The sequence below is a fragment of the Erpetoichthys calabaricus genome, chromosome 16, assembly GCF_900747795.2.
Source record: "Erpetoichthys calabaricus chromosome 16, fErpCal1.3, whole genome shotgun sequence".
In the NCBI taxonomy this organism is placed as follows: domain Eukaryota; kingdom Metazoa; phylum Chordata; class Cladistia; order Polypteriformes; family Polypteridae; genus Erpetoichthys; species Erpetoichthys calabaricus.
The window spans coordinates 63,383,666-63,402,173 of record NC_041409.2 but is presented as its reverse complement, the minus strand read 5'-3'; the positions used below and the strand labels follow the sequence as shown (position 1 = coordinate 63,402,173).

General features: G+C 38.1%; 1 protein-coding gene across 2 annotated transcripts in view; it reads right to left on the bottom strand.

Moving 5' to 3' along the window:
• vsx2 (visual system homeobox 2) overlaps positions 1-16,149 on the bottom strand; it is a 29,221-nt gene extending 13,072 nt beyond the window's left edge. Inside the window, exons 1-3 of one of the 2 annotated variants that reach the window (XM_028821455.2) lie at positions 15,600-16,149; positions 13,782-13,866; positions 2,743-2,866 (exon numbers count right to left, since the gene is read on the bottom strand). In XM_028821455.2, coding sequence (XP_028677288.1) covers positions 2,743-2,866; positions 13,782-13,866; positions 15,600-16,011 — 621 coding nt within the window. In that variant the 5' untranslated portion in view covers positions 16,012-16,149. The remainder of the gene's footprint in view (positions 1-2,742; positions 2,867-13,781; positions 13,867-15,599) is intronic. The other variant, XM_051919868.1, reaches the window with a different exon arrangement.
• Between the last annotated feature and the right edge of the window lie 2,359 nt (positions 16,150-18,508).

Here is an 18,508-nt window from a genome sequence, read left to right as displayed (position 1 = left end):
ACTATTTCTCTATAGTAGAATACTTTAGGGGATTAGTTTCCCATAGCTTAACCATCTTGGCAGTCACTGGATGACTTCTGCCTAACATAGTTTTGGGCTAACGCCAAGTAACACCATGTGGGAGAAAAATCAGGAACCAGAGACAATTGGGTAATGACATCTCCACAAAGACAGTGTCCAGGATTCAAAAGGCGATCTTCTAATTTTAAATATCTACAAATTAGTAATATTTAAATGATTGGTTGCTTGGTTAAATATGTATCAAGAGCATATTAACACTATTCATATCATTCATTAATGTATAGATAATTTCATAGCATGGACATATATGAATCAGTAGAAGGTAGTGATCCAATAAGAACCTGAGGACATTTTAACATTTAATCCATCAAGCTTGTTTGGTTAGCTAACAGCCAGTTTGTCCCTGTATTCCATCAAGGAGCTGTCAGTGTCTTTGCTTCTGTTAAATCACTCAGTAGTTACCGCCACATTCCCAAAATACTTTGTGCAAGCAAGTGCTTCATGGCTTCCACATTGAGTGCATGCCCCTCAAGTTCTGCCAGTGTCCCCAAGCATGTGATTCACTCTAACCCAGAGTGTTCTATTTGATCACATTTAACAATGCTTTTAGCATTTGGAGGATCTGGATGAGGTCCTCACATAGCTTCTATTCAAGATCAATGCACTTTGTTTCCTCTAACATGACAGAGTAGGACAGGCCCCTTAGTGCAAGGATGCTCTTCTCTGCATGGCTGCTACATCTTTTTTACTGTGATAACCAGACATGTGCCCATAATTCCAAATGACATTTCTGTATGGCATTATATTGTTAGAGCACAAAGTCTTTTTAACTCCCATAAGATCACGTTTCATTGGGCCATTCACAGAAAGAACAAACTGGAATCCCTGAATGAAACCCATGTAAATGCAAGATTGCAGTAAAAAATTCCCAGCAAAAACTACCTTCCTAAGAAATAATTGAGTTTGAGCAGTGTGTGGCAAGAGTGACATCCACTGTTGCATCATGTCCTTCACTCAAACATTTTCAGTGTAGAATATAGATCTATATTGAATACTTTTTCAGTATTGCCTAACATTTTTTTTTTTACTCCTTCTGCACATTGGTTGGTGGGTGAGAATTTTGTGTCAAGTCCTTTTCACTGTCATTCACAATATAACATTTATATCATTCGGTAAAGTGGTTATAGGTTTGTCATTCACAACTGAAATAAAATGTAATATTTGACAGGTATTGTACCTGTTCTAGAACCTTCAAAACACTATTTTAAAATAAAGTTTCATAGAAGTCCTTGATTGCTCCACAAGGTGTCAGGAAGTCTTAACCAAAGAGCAGGTGCTTTGAACTGGGACCACCAGCCATTTACTAGCAGTCATCCCTTCATCCAGAGTGTTGGGTTGTCAGACTGGCTGAAGGTGTTATGGTACTGGAGTGCAGTGGATGACCAACAACCATCAGAGTGGCTGCAGTGACCTCACAGACAACAGCTGTGAAGTTTCAGGAGTACAAATGGCAGTCGAATATGAAAGGAAATGTTGTGAGATCTGATCTTTAATTTATTATCTTGAGTGTTTTACTTCTTTGTGTTTATTGTCAAAGACAAATTGTACTTCACTATGAGGAACTCTAGAATTTAATGGGTATGAGATCCTTTTAAGCATATTGGTGTATTATTTAGAAATTAACATTTTTTTGCCAGTCAGAGATTTATGCATTATTCACAATAATATTATAACCAGTACCCTGTATAATTCAGTAGTTTAATAACAAAGTGTAGTATTAAATTGTGATTATTTTATCTTTTAATATTTATTATTTTATATAATATACAGTACATATATACTAGTTGTGCTATTGTCTAAGACAGGTTGAAATCTAAGTAATCAATGTAGATCTTGTTTTTTATTTGATATATGGGTTGTCCATTTGGTTTGGTATAACATACACCTGATTCATTTTCCTCATGGTAGCCTTTTCCTCTTTGGAAAGACCTGCTTGTTTTCACCGTTTCCCCTGGGCATTACTCGTCAAACGTACCAGTTCTTATAGCTGAAGTATTCTGCTGTGAAATATGTCGGTGGGTCACTGTCTGCACTGGCCTGATTTAATGACTCTAGACTAGTTGTGTTGGAGCTTTGATTTCCCCCCAATTTATTGTTATTTTCACTCATCCAATGCCCACTATGCAAAGTTATCAGTCATGAGCATTACAGCTATAAACCTCATTCACATGGCCTGAGTGGGTGTAAGAAAGTCACTATACCACTCTGCTGTTGCTGGTGTATAACACTGGACAACTGAATTGATCGATATGACAAGTTTTCTAATTTTAAGACATGTAATTGGCATTTTTTATCATAATTTGTAATTTTTTGACTCTTTTACATATTATGCCCATTTTTACATTTCTCTTCCCAAAATTTGGCATCTAGACAGATACAGTACATAGACACTTGCCCTTTTATTAAGGTCAACATATATATATATATATATATATATATATATATATATATATATATATATATATATATATATATACACACACACACACTGTATATATACTATTGACATATTTGAGTTAATTAACTATAGTATTTGGTAGTTGCTTGCTTTATTAGCACTGCACCATGGGAATTTCTTCAAAACCGTCGATCCCACATGATCATGAATGCAGTATGCTTCACTCTAATTAAATAAGTCTTGATGACTGGTTTTAGTCTTACCTGTATCCTGTCCTCCGGGAGCTCTGTCTTCATAGCTAGCATCTCTCTGGCATAGACATCAGGATAGTGTGCTTCATTGAAGGCCTTCTCCAGTTCCTCCAATTGATAGGACGTAAAGATCGTTCTAGGGGGACAACAGACAAGTGTACTTTTCATTATGTTTAGTGATTAACAATGTAGAGAGATTTTAAATGGAGTGTGGTGCTAACAAAAGCTGGAATTCTTATTTCTCTCAAGTCAGTTTATTTTGACTGCTCAACCAGTACCAGTATGAACCACTGTCAAAATACAGGGTGAGTCAAAATTATGTTAACACTAATGGATTATTTTTATCTCGACCACACCTTTCCAGGTCGATGGATAGGTTGTGGTGGACCATTGCCATGGCCTCCACACTCCCCTGATTTGACACCCTGTGATTTCCGGTTATGGGGTATGGTGAGGGAACGCATGTATAGCAGGAATGTTCTGTGATATCAATGACCTAGAAGACAGACATACGGACTGTGGTATCATCTATTCTCCATGAAATGTGTGTCTGGGCTTTAAATGGTCTTTGTGTGTTGAACATGATGGTGAACAGATTGAGACATTCCTGTAAATCATCTTGCACATATGAAGTATGGTTTTGTGAATAAATTGTTTCGCCATTCAAATGTTAACATAATTTTGACTCACCCTGTAATCATTTACATGTATTCATATATTTTTAAACTGAAATTAGGCCAAATGACTCAAATTCATACTGTTGGTGTCATATGGACTGGGTTACTATTCCCTAGCCCAATGTCATTCCGGGTGAGATTTCTTAAGTGCTCTGGTTATTCTCATAACACAACAGGCACCTTTTACATTAAATGCCAATTCCCAAATTCCCCCAATACTCGGTCACTTGCTGTGAGGGTGCCCAGGTGGACAGGTGCCAGACTTTATTCAGAACAGCTGAGGGTAGAGGCCTCAAGTTTGTCGTGGCAAAAGAATGTGCAGAAAATGGATGCATGGATTGAGTTCAAATAATATTTTATCAGTAATATGACTTGCTTTCCATGTAATGTGTGAGTTGCTATTCAGACTGGCAGAGTCACTTCAGACCGCTGCTATGTTGTGAACTGTGCTGTTCAGTAGTTACCATCTTGGATGTTTGGCAGAATCTTAGTAAAACAATATTGTTACAGAAAAGATTATAAAACACACAAACAATCAAAGAACAAATGGCAATAAACAACAGACAGGCATATAGCAAGCATTTGTATTGGCCAGTCAGCATTAGGAAATAAACTTGTGCTGAATGTAATGAAATGGTAGATCTTTTTAAAAAAGGTACCCTGAAGAAACCACATACAACATGGGAAAGGCATACCTCTAGCCACCATGCATGCCTAGGCTGGCATTCCACTTATTTAAGTGAGCAAGAATATCAAATCTGGTAGCCATAGTGCCAGGTCTGCCATCTCTTGCCATGGGCCTAACTCAGTTGTTGACAGTTGAGAGAGATGGCTATTATCCGCCTTCTTTGTTGTCTTATCGTTTCTCTGTGGGTAACCTGAAGTAGGGTGCCAGGGGAAGGGACTAGAGGCTGCTAGATTAGGGTACCAACATACCACTGCACAATACACAATATTTATTTTACTTTGTAAAAGGTTTATTCTTCTATTGGTGGCAGGGGTGCAATTAATTTATTTGATTCATTGTTATATACAACTTAGCTGTGCCTCCAGAATTACTCCAGGGTACCATTTGGCTGTGATCACATTTGAGAATATGGGCCCAGACAGGAGGTTTACATCTAAAGAATTTTTATTTTTGTGATACAAAGAGAATAAATAAATAAAAAATAATTTTAAAGAGAACTGTAATAAACACCATCCCAAGGGCTGTAACAAGTGTAACTATTTAATACAATTCTTTACCTGGATCACTGGCAGGTCAACCGGTTTGAATAAGAACATGCAACAAGTCAGTGATGGACACTAAATCAACAGCCTGAGGGTTGCAATTCCAAAGCTCTATCCATTAGACTACAATGAACGGGACCGAAAGAGCCCACAATTCACTGATCCTTTGTAAGGAACCACTTAATGCCTTTTGGATGAGTTCTTCAAAAAGTCTTACAACTGCCGCTCAGAGATCCATCATCTTTTAGGGGGTAATTAACCATTAATTAATTAAAGTTAATTAAAGTATAGTGCTTTTCTAACTGCTCAAAGTAGTTTACACAGAGCGTCGTGGGGAGCCACTTCAACCATCACCTATGTGTAGCACTATGCTGGATGAAGCAATGGCAGCCATTCTTGCATCAGAATGCTCACCACACATTAGCTATTAGGTGGTGAAGAGGTGAGAGGGACAGTTAGCCAATAAGGGACAACAGATGATTATGGGGCCGGAATGGACGAGGTCATAATGGGCAATTTAGCCAGGACATATATGGTCTAATGGACTTTGGAAAGGCAAAAAAGATGGGTAGAGTCAAAATAGGAGAATTATTAGCGATATGCCATTTGGAGCAACCTAAATAAGAACAATGAGAGGACCATAGATGAACAAGTAACTGTTATAGTTTAATCAAATGCCCATGTCTTCAAGTGGGCACCTAAGGACGTCAGAGTAAACCTGCCTTGAGTCACAAGGGGGCTGTGCCATTGATGAACACTTACACCTTACTTAGCATTCCCCTGGCCATCTGTAGTCACATCCACAGTACCTGACTGGGCAGATGATGCCAGTAGAACTGTACACATAATAAAAATGAGCTGCCAACAACGTTAGTGCATCCAGGAGAAAGAGAAGGCTGCACGTTAGAGGGAAATAGCAAAAACAGTGCATTATGATCTCTGAGGACAGTGTAAGCCGATCAAAATCTTTATGGGACCTGCACAACAAACTCCCAATATTCTGATGACTGCCGCCAAGTAAGCTACAAGGTCATTGATGGGCGGTTTTCCCCTACTTGCTCTCTTCATGCCTTACACTACTGCAGTCTAAATAAAACAAACCCATCAGGATCTCTCCTTATGTTTGGCAAACTGAAAAGAATGGAAACAAGTTTGAAGGATTTGGACGCTACACTCAGAAATTCAGCATTTGTCCGAGATGAGCTTAAATTAAAAAAAAAAAAAAAAAGTAGTTGGTGACAACAACGTCTGTGTGTGCCTTTCTGCTTTCAGCTGTTTTTGTTATGGTACACATAGATAGAAAAACAGAGGAGACGGGTCACTAGTGACTTTGCTTTGTCTCCTAGCATTCTGACACAATTGCTTTTGTACTCAAATTTCATTTCCTTTGCTGACACTCGTTGGGAAAATTAAACAAACATCCTCGATGAAAATGTAACAAAGTGAAAGTTAGAGAGTGACAGCAAGATACAAAAACTAAAAGAGTGGAACTGCGGAAGAACAGGAAATGAAAAAAAGTAGCTCAGCTAGAAACAAGTTAGATAGGGAATAGTGGAGGGAGGGCACGGCGATATTTAAAAGTTTATTTTGCCACACTTGTAACTGAAGCAGGTGTAACTTTCCTGTTTGAGTATTTTCATATTTCTAGTCGGTCGACCCATTTTAAGCCCTGCGCACAAATCTCGTGTTATTGTGTTTTTAATCCATCCATCCATTTTCAACCCGCTGAAATCCGAACACAGGGTCACGGGGGTCTGCTGGAGCCAATCCCAGCCAACACAGGGCACAAGGCAGGAAACAATCTGGGCAGGGTGCCAACCCACCGCATTGTGTTTTAATTTGTATTTTATTTTTGTTTTAAGTGTATCTTTTGGTTTCAAAGTAGATCTCAGGACAGCTCTTTGATCTGCTCATTCCACACATGTGCAAATCCCTGTTTGCAATGTGGGGGTCCTGCATCAGTGTAGAAACTCAGACATTATTGTAGTTAATGCTTGGCAAATTCTACTTTGAGTCTGTGTTTTTAGTTGCTCACAGCATTGGGCACAAGGCAGGGCTCGCTTGATTTGATGATCACTACCCTTTCTATGACTTTAATTTCTTTTTGTGTACGTCTACTGCATGGTTATTGAATCTTTTTGCTCGGTTTACATTGTGTTTTTTGAAAGGTCATTTTGTGTAGCCCATCATATGAGTGCTGTGTGTGTGTTTGGGCAGCACAATGCCTAGCACTGCTGCCTTCACTGCTCAGTAATCCTGGTTTAAAATTCAGGTTTAGGGCACAGCCTGTGTTAAGTTTGTACTTTGTTTCCATGTCTAGTCGGGGTAGAACTGGTTTTCCCTCCCTACATCAGATAAGACGTTGTGATAGCTATAATTGGAATTGAGCTCCATATGAGTGAGTATGGGCATGTGCATAGTTTACTGTGTGTACTCATTGTGCCCAGGATAGATACCATCTCCCCAGGAAGCAGAAGCCTTGTGTCTGGATGAGGTGTTGAGATAGCTTAGCTATTAACTAAACAGACAAGCCGATAGACCGAATGGGCTCTGCTCATTTGTCAGATTTCTTATGTTCTTAATGAATAAGAAGGCTACGAAATATATTCAAGTGTATTATGCAGTAAAGGAAGAACAAAGGCATTTAATTCTTCTAGTCATGCCGGAAGTCCTAAATTAGACACATTTTATTTTGTCATTATTTAGCCAGCAAAGGCAAACTGACCTGCTAAAGCCATGCAGAGAAAAAAGTTTAAAATGCTTTTCCTGCAGCGCAGTCCATTTAACAGGTACAGTAATAAGTGCCAGGTGCTGCCTATTCAAGTGCACCTGATTAGTGGATTGATTAGAAATGCTTCCACCATTGAACAAAACAGAACATTTGGCAGTTAGGCTTCGAGCATTCAGGTTTGTTGTAACATGATGCCACAAGACCACTAACATCTGAAATGATCACCAGGTACCAAGATGTTGCTTCTGATCAGTTGTGGGGAGGATTCAATGTTATAATATTACCCAATAATTTGAAGTCTGTCAGTGCTACAGTGAGAAAGCCTTGATTTATTTTCTGGCAAATGGTGAACATTTAACACAGTTGCCGATGCTCCCTAGGGTGGGCATCACAGCAAACACAGATCAGACTGTTTGGTGCTGCAAAAAAATGGCAAAAAAAAACCTAAAAACTACATCAGAGATATACAGGTCTCTGTCAATGTGTATACATTTTACAGTTCATAAATTCAATCTCATAAAAAGACTGAGGAAGCATGTCATTCATGAAAATGCAAGAAGAAGAAATGCTCTTCCCTTCCAAAAAGAACAAAGCAGAATGGATTTGAAAGAAGCTATACTTAAAACAACCACTAATGGTCTCTGGAAAGAGAACACCAAACTGGAGTTGTTGGGGTCATTACTGCCCACCATCATGTTTGGCAAAAAGCAAAGACAGTGTATCACTACAAGGTGTACACCAGCAAAACAATGACAAAGTAAAAATCAGCTATGTGCTGTCATCACATCGTATTCTAGGAGAACAGGTGATTATTACTTACTAACACAGAGCGTACTCACACAAACACATGTATTGTACACACGTCCATATTCTGCCTCCTGACTGAGTAATGCAATACATAAAAACAGCCAGCCATTTATACGACTGGCCATATCCATGACCCCATCAGCTGGATGAGTAATATTTCATTAGTAGAGCTCCGATCACCAACAAAGACAACTTCCCCATAACACAGACATATGGAAAATTCCAAAACTTCTGTTTTAGGGACCATATTGCACAGTTACTTTTTTACTTAAAAAAAATTAAAAGTTAATTTTCCCTTTATTGCACAAACAGTTGATATACTGATCCTTTAAACCACAACGGAAATGCGCTCTTAATAATAAAGGTACCAGGGAGGTTCTTCAGAGTGTTGCCCTTCCAGAAAGAACTTTCTTTATTTAGTTCTGCCACAAGCCCAATAAATAAATGATAACAGACTTGTGAAAACCCAGTGGGTTCCTGATTTGTAAAGAATGTTTGCTGCATACAATAACATAGGGTAAGTTGAAGATGTCTTGATCTTTCAGTATCCTGAGAGGCAGCCTGTTATACATTAAAGATTTCTGATTTGTGCACAAGTTAAGAACCTTTTCAAAGCCCAATGAGCCAATGTCATAAGGTTCTGAGGTACAATAAAACCCAGAAAAGAGCCACTTTTCAGACAGTATAATTTAAGAAGCGCGGGCACAAAGAACCTCAAGCAAAAATACAAGCCTTGCTAACACCAGGCACCCTTGCAATAGACACATACTACAATAATTACGGTTTGCCCCCCTGACATTACGACACGCCTCCGCACGAAGTCTGAGAACTCAAACTGTGTACGGAGCTTTAATAATTCGAAAATTTCAAGAAAAACAAAATCTCCGCTACTTCGTTCGTAATTAATGCACCAAAACGAATCGCTTGTGTTAACGGATGCCGCGATAGGGAACGAATTCGGAACGAGGAAACCTTTATAATGTTTCGTACTCTTCTACGTTTTCGGATTTCGAGAATTTAAGATGAAAATTACACACGAATGCGGCAATTCAATCCAGTCATCGAGTTTATTTTTAAAATCGTCTATTTACATTTTAATAAGGAGGACTAACTTTCGTTTTTAAGCATTGACTAAAAAAACGTGCTAAGTTTAATAAAACTGTTACAATAGAACTACCCGTTTTCATTTCATGCATATTGAAAGTTAATAAAATTCCTTCCGTGTTTCCGCTACCCATTTTTCTCCTCATAAAATATTTTGTATAATTCTTGCACTTAATTATACAGATGTGAGGTTGCATGTGTTTTCCTTACTTTTTATCATAGCATTAAAAAATACTCGATCCTGATTTTTTGGACTCTCTCGCAGATGCACATTTTGATGAGTTTACGGGCAACGAGACTCCAGCAGCAGCAGCGGAGGAGGTCTGCTTACACTCGCGTACCTCTCAGGTGCCGGCGAAGCACATTTGAGATTTTACACAAACGCTTTGAGACGACACCCACACCTTTCGATGAGGTCAGTAAGCTTTGTTTGACTTTTGTTACAAAATATGGCCTGAAAATACAGATGGCAATAAATAAGATAATTCAAGGGCAAAACACTTTGAATACGGGGAAGGCGCTATATAAAGGAAACGTATTATTATTATTAATGTTTACCTTTATTTATATGTACGGATTTGGTTGTAATAAAAAAATCAAATCCTGGGTTCTTATTTAAAAGCTTTAATATATGCGTTTGTTTTCTGGATCCGCAACTCTAATTCAGACAAACGAAGCCCCCCACTTGGCGCGACATACACTGGACGGGACGCGCGGACATGCAAAGGGGCAGCTTGGGGGTCACTAATTAGGCCCAATATGCGCATGTTTGACATTGGGACAGGAAACCCAAAGAAAATATCCAGATCGTTGTATTGATTGCTGTATAAGTAAGTCACTTGATATTAAAATGACGGAAGGGCTAATTACAACGGTATACAACACACTAGTAACTTGTGCGCGTTCTTTCAATTATATTCCATTATACTGAGGTGAACTGAGAAACACTGTTAGTTGTATTGAGAGGAAATGTTCTTTATAATGCAGAATCAAAACGAAAAAAAAGAAGAGATTCGATTGATTTGGATGGATATAGACGTCTCCAGTAACCTTTATGTCTGAATTGTTTTTACTGTATTCATTACTTATTAAAATGTATAAAGCTCTTTAGGGTAAAGAGGATTCAACCTTGTCTGGCTGGTTAAATATATTTAATATATTCGACAGAATGGTTATATTAAAACTATAACGTAGCGAGCTATTTTACTCTATATTAGTGTATATATAAATGTATATATATGTAAAATAAAATGTATTAGCTTTTTTTTTGCATTATTTTGACCTAGTTTGCTGCTCTAAACTCTAAGCTGTTCAGCAGGTGTTTGGACAGAACTAAACAAACAAAAGCCCATTAGTTATTTATTTTGATTTGCTGAAAAAAAGATGTTGTCTGTTTGTTTATTTATTTCCATAATGCTGGGCTGGTATAACAACAGAAGGCATTTTTATTGACAACACAATGGGTTAGATAACTAATGTTGATGTAATCGGACCATTACCCCTGGGGTTTATTTATATTTTTAATAATCCTCGAATTCCCTCTGCTCTATTTAATTATATTCAGTAGATGAATGCGAAAGATTTCCCGATTTTAAACATTGGACTTTGTAATTCAAAAGCAATTCGCTGGTTGAAGATGTACATGCAGCACTTTCGGAAAGGCTTTCAGTGAATAAGGGCCAGAATCCGACTGAAATGCCAGGGTGAAATACTGGCCAGCCACACCCACACAGCATGTACACAACGCGGCCATCATTTACTTTCAGAAAGACAGCGTAGAAATGTGTGACAATCCATAAACCGTGTGGTTGTGTGTGTGTGATGCGTGGCGTTTTGAAAGCATTGGGAGCAAATCTAGACAAAAAATACTCTCATGGTTGTGACAGTAGAAATGCAAAGCACAGTTTTATGCCCAATTCGAACTAGTAATATCGCTTCTCTTCTTTCACAATGGAGCGGTAGAGCTCCGGTTGAGTTTCCGGGCCCAGACGCCATCTTTGCACGCTATGTGCAGTCTGTATGCTCTCCCGGTGTCATTGCTCCACTTCCCAAAAATTGGGGTGTTTGGGTAACTGGCGGCCCTAAACTGACTCAGTCTGTGAGACTGTAGTGGGGAGCTTCATGTCCCGTGATGGGCTGGTAGGCTTCAGCCCACCAGGCCTTGCACCAAGTTAAAGATGTTTCTTAATAGATGGATAGATAGTAACGGAAAATTTTTCTGCTGAAAATGCAGTTTCCCATCTGGTGTCGATTCGAAAGTAAGCATAATGTGTAAGCCGGATAGACTGAAGCATCAAGGGGCCAGAGGTTTTTAGAAAATGGATGGAAATTTGTAATATTAACGAGGTCCGAAAATGCTCATTGTGCTGTGCTTATATTGCTATTTTTACTGAAGTAATATTTCTTATTATATTGACACCGTGTCTGCTGTGCTTTGTATGATCTGTGTTATGTTTGTTCACTCCATAACCGACTGGTCCATTTTATATTTTATCCTATTTGAAAACGCATACCACAATTACATTTACTACATATTTACGTCTGTGGCCACACACTCAGGTTTGATAATAATGCCTTGTACTTGACCTAAATGATCAAATAGGCCACGGCAGAGGCTGTGACTGGCTCTGAGGTGTTTTAAAGGACAACCAGCTCGAGTTCTGATCAGTTGGATTCTTCGCAGACATGTTTGTGCTCTAATGTCAGTCACGTGATCAGTGATCCCAGAACTGCGTCATCACTACATTTTATCCTGTTTTATTTTGATCAAAAATGCTTCTACATGTTAAACGCATAATTATTGTTATAAATTTATTATGCCCAATATTTCTGTTTTTAACAATCATCTCGAATATCACACTTTCAAAATGTGATTAGACTTTATCACATGAATCAGAAAGGCATCTATGTGAAAGGGTTGGGCCCCGTTAATGGCCCGTTAAATACTTATGACGCCGAATGACCGAGTTCAGGGGGGCAAGGAGTCGGTGATCTCGGCGTGCGTCTAACTTTTGACGCGTGACATCACCTGTGGGCGAAAGTCCGTGCTGTCAAGGACAGGTCAGTGGAAGGGATCGGGGGCAGTTAACTACCACCAAAACATGACTTATTTCGCCTACTTAGTATCATTAATTATTATTAGAAACCCAAGTAATTAGTACATAAACGGCCATGCAATATTCTCGATCCTTTACATTACCCTTCTCTATATGGAAGATTACCCATGACAGATTTATCTCGACCAAGGCACTCTGAGTAACGTTAAAAGCTCCACTAATGAATGTATCTTATAGACATTCAAGTAAAAACCAAGTTACTTATAAGGATCACAACTCTCCAATTTTTAGTTCAGAATTATTTTTCAACACCTATTACAAGAAATGTTTGTTTTTTTTTGTTTGTTTTTGATTTGAATTTGCTTTTAAAACGACTGCACGCTGCGTTTCGTTTTACAGGGACACAGTCAGCCCTCGCCCCAGTAGTTTAGGTTGCGGGTCTTTTATCCCACACGTCATAAAATGTACTCCACAGACTCAGCACTGACGATACACGGCTGCTCCGCGCTGTATGTCTGCTGTATGCATTCCATGTGTCATGTTATTATGTTCATTGTTTCTTGTTGGTATTGTAAATTACCACTAGTCATAGGGGACTTGCAAATGAGAACTGTATTTGACATACAGGACAATGAACTTGAACTTGGAACCCGTATATAAATTAGACGAGTTTAGGAAATGGAGAGATTGCCATTTATACTAACAACAGTGTGCTAAAAGGCGAATGGAATCTGAATGGAAATGCTGTATATCAATAAGAACTAACATAACATTGCATAATCCCAAATTATACACCACCAACAATAACGAGTTGTACCGACGGCACAATGTCCAGATATTTACAATATTATTATCTACACCGTTAGATAATTTAATAGGAGTCGTTAATTTAAAAAAAATTCAGCGGATGGATAATTCTATTAATGTTGCTGTTTTAATTAGTGGCGTGACCTGGTCAGAGAGGTTTAATCCGCCAGGGCATCCTTATAAGATCCGCATTGTTTATTTTTTTGTAACTATTATGCATAAAACTATTTCTTTAAATTCCCGATACCTGTTAAAAAAAAAAAAAAAAAGCTTCGCGTTTCCGGTACTCATCTTTATTTAGTGTTTTATGCGGATTTTATTTTGTATCCAATGTTGTATATTCTCTGTTGTTCATTTTAAATTTCGCTAAGGCACTTTTACTATGGGAAAGGCGCTATATAAATGAAATGCAGTATATTGTTGTAAATATATAGTTTACACACAAACACACACACATATCTGTTTAGCTTTTAAAACTGTAAATCTTAAAATATTTTCAGTAATACATTGACAACCAGGAATTATGTCTTTGGATCTAAATTATTATTATAATCACCATCATTATTATAATTATAACTGTGATAATGCAAATCTCATATGGACTGCTGCGTAACACACGACATTGGTCTGACATGATACCTGTGCCTGCGCTTCTTCCGTTTCTTACTCTGACTTAGAGAGGACTTCGACAGTTTTTTCTCACTTGAGGAAACGTCTTCAGAATCTGCAAAAATAAAAACAGCATTAATATATAAAAAGCATAAAATGAAATTAGCCCTACGAAATATACACGAGGCTGGGTAACAGAAACGGAATTCGACGTTTCATTTTAATTCGCTATTACAGTGAAAACGACAAAGACATAAAACAGCAAATTAACTATAAAAATATGTTTGTATTAAGCAATTAATATCGACTAGTAATAAGTTAAAAAATATATATAGGCTTAATAACGATCATTGGATATTGCAATATTGTATTACTCGTACATATAACAATGACTAACAGAAAATAATTCCGCAAAGACAAAACAGAAGGAGATAATTTTATAATCATAATCTGTTTCGGCTACAGTAAAATATATTTTCCTTAAGTGTTACAATTTTATTATAACAGCGTCCACCAGTCTTCTTATTAATCTCCATTTACAAGTATATATTTAAAATTTTATATACCCAGAAATGAATCCTTTAATATCACGTTTATTATTTTCTGTGTGATTTATTTTGAATTTTATTTCAGAGATTCCAGACCTTTTTGTAAAAAATAACTATATTTTTAGGCTTGATGCATTATTAGGATTATTATTATTACTGTAGTAATGGCATTACTAAAAACGGAAAATTAATCAGCATTTTAAATGTATTAAATAAGAAGGGAAGCACCGATTTTGTAAGCAGCAATTAAATTAGCACAGTTTGTTTCCTGCCTTTAAATGATCTGTGGCGCCGTTTATTATTTGATGATAATGCTATCACATCGTGAATAATCAACGCGGCTCACTAAACATGTTTAACTCTTCAATTAATGCTTGCCAAATATGTGTTTTATACATACATATACTGCATGTATGTAAGTGTGTGTGGGGGGTTTGCTCTTTAGCGGAGGGAAGTGCCATTAGTGGATAAAGGAATGCATTTTAGCGGACCGTGCTGGGGCCCTGCAATTTTTGCCACATTTGGTTTCATTCTTCCAAATGTACATTTAAATTATTTGTAGTGACGGCAAACGGAGATGAACCCCCAAAGACTTTTCTTTTCACCGAAATTTGTAAAGAAAGCCATTTTATACCACCTTCTTGCTAGACGGAAGTATTAAACTTGTGCATTTTGAACAGCTACTCATCAGAGGTCAATTCTTTTCATTTGTCAGCCATCTACTTTGTTGGTTTTATATCCAGACATTTAAGTAACCAAATGTAAAGAGTTTGGAGCTCACGAATGAAGATGCACGAATTACTCGACATAAACGCCTGTAGGAATGCGTCACTTTTCCATAACGCCGGGACCGAGGGAAAACAATTTGAAGACTTTTAAAAAAAAAATGTGTTGTTCTGAAGCAATATATTAAATTAAAAGACGTATGAAATAAACCCAAACCCGTTTTCTCGAATCCACGGTTGGTCACGGAGGTGTACGGCCTCGCTTGTTTAAATCCCTGCGTGTTCAGCCTTTGGACTCGCAGCTCACATCTGTCCCTTTCTTTCAGTGCTTTTCACATTTTAAAACCCGAAAAAAAACTTGCTGTTAATATATTGAAATGATAGCAGCATATTAATTCTTGCAAACGAATGCAGCTGACGGGAACTCTTGGTCTCTACATAATTTCTTAGGTTCTTAAAGCGTATTAGCCAGCCAGTCGTCTTCTATTTGAAGATTTAGCAGCAGGCAATTGCAGAAGAGACCTGAATGAACTACTGCACGCGACTTCAGTCTGCGCGACTCCTCCTGGTCATACCTGAGCTGGCTGTCTGGCTGGTGTCCAAAGGTCCCGTTGTCCTGTTTAGAGGCTGAAGGTGGACGTTCTGTGGATCTGACAATACTTCCAGAAAGGCAGGTTGGCTGTAAAATGCCGGGATGCCCCCGGCACTGATCAGTCCCATCCCCATCCCCACCCCAGCTGGGCTCAGAACTGACCTAGCCGCCAGCAGGTGAGCTCCGGTCGGCAGGGATTCGAGGGCGGCCCTGGGGACAGATGAGGACTCCTTGTTCAAGCCCAATATTTCCTGAATCCCAAATCCTGTACACCTCGGAGGGTTGGTCGAGATGATCTTTGACGGCTGATGGTTCGCCCCTGTGTTCTCCGACAGGGATGCAGATTTCGGTTTATTTAAACTCTCAGACAACACTGCCCCTTCTTTTCCAGTCATGATTCGGAATATATTCCCTGACTATTTTTTTTTTCCTAAAGTTGGTCCCAAGTGCACTCTTCAATGTGCAATGTTCTTGATCCCCCTAGAAATTCCCCTTTTATCCACAGGTCCACCCAACGGGGGTCAGCGAGGAGTAGCCAATCAGCAAGCAGGAAGGAATTTACGAATTTCAGGGAAAATACTTTCTCTACAAAAGTGATGCAGTCCTCGTTTTACAGAAGTACGTATTCAACCCTATTTTTATATCGATTTAACACATTAGTTGCCGCATGAGAAAATAATTTTTAAAAAGCCGCTGAATGTCTTAATGAACTATACTGCTGAAATACGCCGTTTCCGATGTATGCGTCATTCTATCAACGAATAAATACGGGAATGAATTAATTTAACGGGAAGACTTTTTAAACTTGAAAGGGATAAATGTTTATGACTCGAATTATCGTAAAATGCTTAATTATTTAATGGTTCAAAAAAATAAAAAAAGAAATAAAAGTTGTATAAAATATCATCTACGGCTTCTGAGACAACGAATTGTTCATTTCGATTACAGTATACGGTTTAACATAACAGGCCGGAATGTTTTCATCTCAACACGCAGGAAATGGTGACACTCCGAAGCGTGTTATATTTTTTGTTAAGAATTGTGAATTTTAAAATAGGAAAAACTTTACTGGTACCGCGGTTCGCTCTGTTCGATTTTCAGCGCTCGCTTCAACTCGTATTTTGTGATCAAACAGTGAAACAAAATCGATATGCGGTCTCCTACAAGATTAAGGTAATATGAAAGATAAGATGAAGAAAAAACACAACAGAAGATGTGAGCGAGTGCGCATTGTCTTGATAATGATTCCGATTCATGCGTGTCATTCTGAAGGTGGACTCTTATGTTACATGTGCAGAATTCAACAGAGTTGGGATTGTTTATTTTCATTTGAAACCCATCTAGCAAGTCAGGTTTATTGTCGTATGTATTCAGTACAATTACATTTTTATGCTTTCTTCATATTTTGAAATCGTAGGCATTTACAATTATATATTATATTATAGTATATTATGAGAACATGATAATTTTGTTATATATTACATTATAGTATTTGCAAACCCTACAATCGTACAGGTGCTCATTGATTTCTTCTCGATATGACTGCTGAGGGTGAATGGATAATTGATCTCCAGATGCTCCACAAGTCACTTCTTAGCACAAAATCAAAGAGCTTCCAAAGCTGACAGCTGCAAGCTTATTTTTACTCAAATCGCTACACAGAGCTAATTTCGCCCCTCTTTCATCGAAAGGTGAAACGAAACGAATGTCTATTTGCATTTTTCTTTGATATGCTCGATATGCTTTACTCAAACCATACACGGCCGCGAGCTGCACGTTAATATATACTGTAAAACACTTTAGGAGGTAGTGTTTTTTTATTTTGCCTTTTTACGGAATTTAGAGGCTAGATTTCAAACGAAAATGTTACATGTATCCGTTTAATAACGCTTTTTCGTTTTCTTCTTCGTGTGTTTTTTTATGATACCAACTAATATAATGTGTACACTTAAGATATTGTCATAATTTAATTAAAACGCTTCAATTTAGAAGAGTAATTTAGCTAAGCTTTCTAAGGATCTAGGACTTCTTCATTATGCGATGGTAGAATGATAACAATTATACTTTACAGTTCAGTATCGACATTACGTTGAAATAAAGTCGCTGGCATTAGCAGTGACCTGACCGACCACAGCCATCACCTCTCCACAGACAGCGCGGAGGCAACAAGGGCTTCCCACCTGTTTGACATGCGTTCAAACTACATCTAGCCAGACACATTTTTGTCTTAAAAGTCGTCTCATTCTCACAACACACAAATATCTAAGAAGGTTAAGACTGAGAGGATGTCGGTAACAATTAATCGAGCCATTACGCCGTATGTCAAATTGAGTGGCGTCTCGTGGAGATTTTCAGGGTACTCTTCCTGAGGTTCAGCGTCTGGTATTTTTCTTATAATGTATGCGGGTCTATTTTTTTTTCAAACTTAAGGTCTTCTCCGATTCCCAGTAGTTCAGTTCTTTGACAGGTGATTATTTTCAACACACGCACGGCATAAAACGAGAAGTCCTGTATTTTAGATACAGGGAGAAGATTATACGCGGTTTAATATTTTAATGGCAGGCTTAGATGATTGGTTTAAGTGATGTCCAATTTCAGTAAAGTTCATTTGAATGATTTTTAAATACACGCTTTTTAATAAAGCCGTCACACTCAGTTGCAATTGCGGTTTAGCACTGATTACGGAGTTCATTCATTCATTTTGTTTCTGTAATATTTCGAGCACGCACACAGGGCGTAAGCATCTGTGCTTTTTGTGGAATCAACCTGACTTGCGATCGAGACACTGATGACTGCTCCCACTTTCTCGCAACTTATTTCTTTTTAAGCTTTAGATTTAAAACGAAATACCAATTAGATCGACTGATGACCGCGCTGGGTAGATTTCCTGAG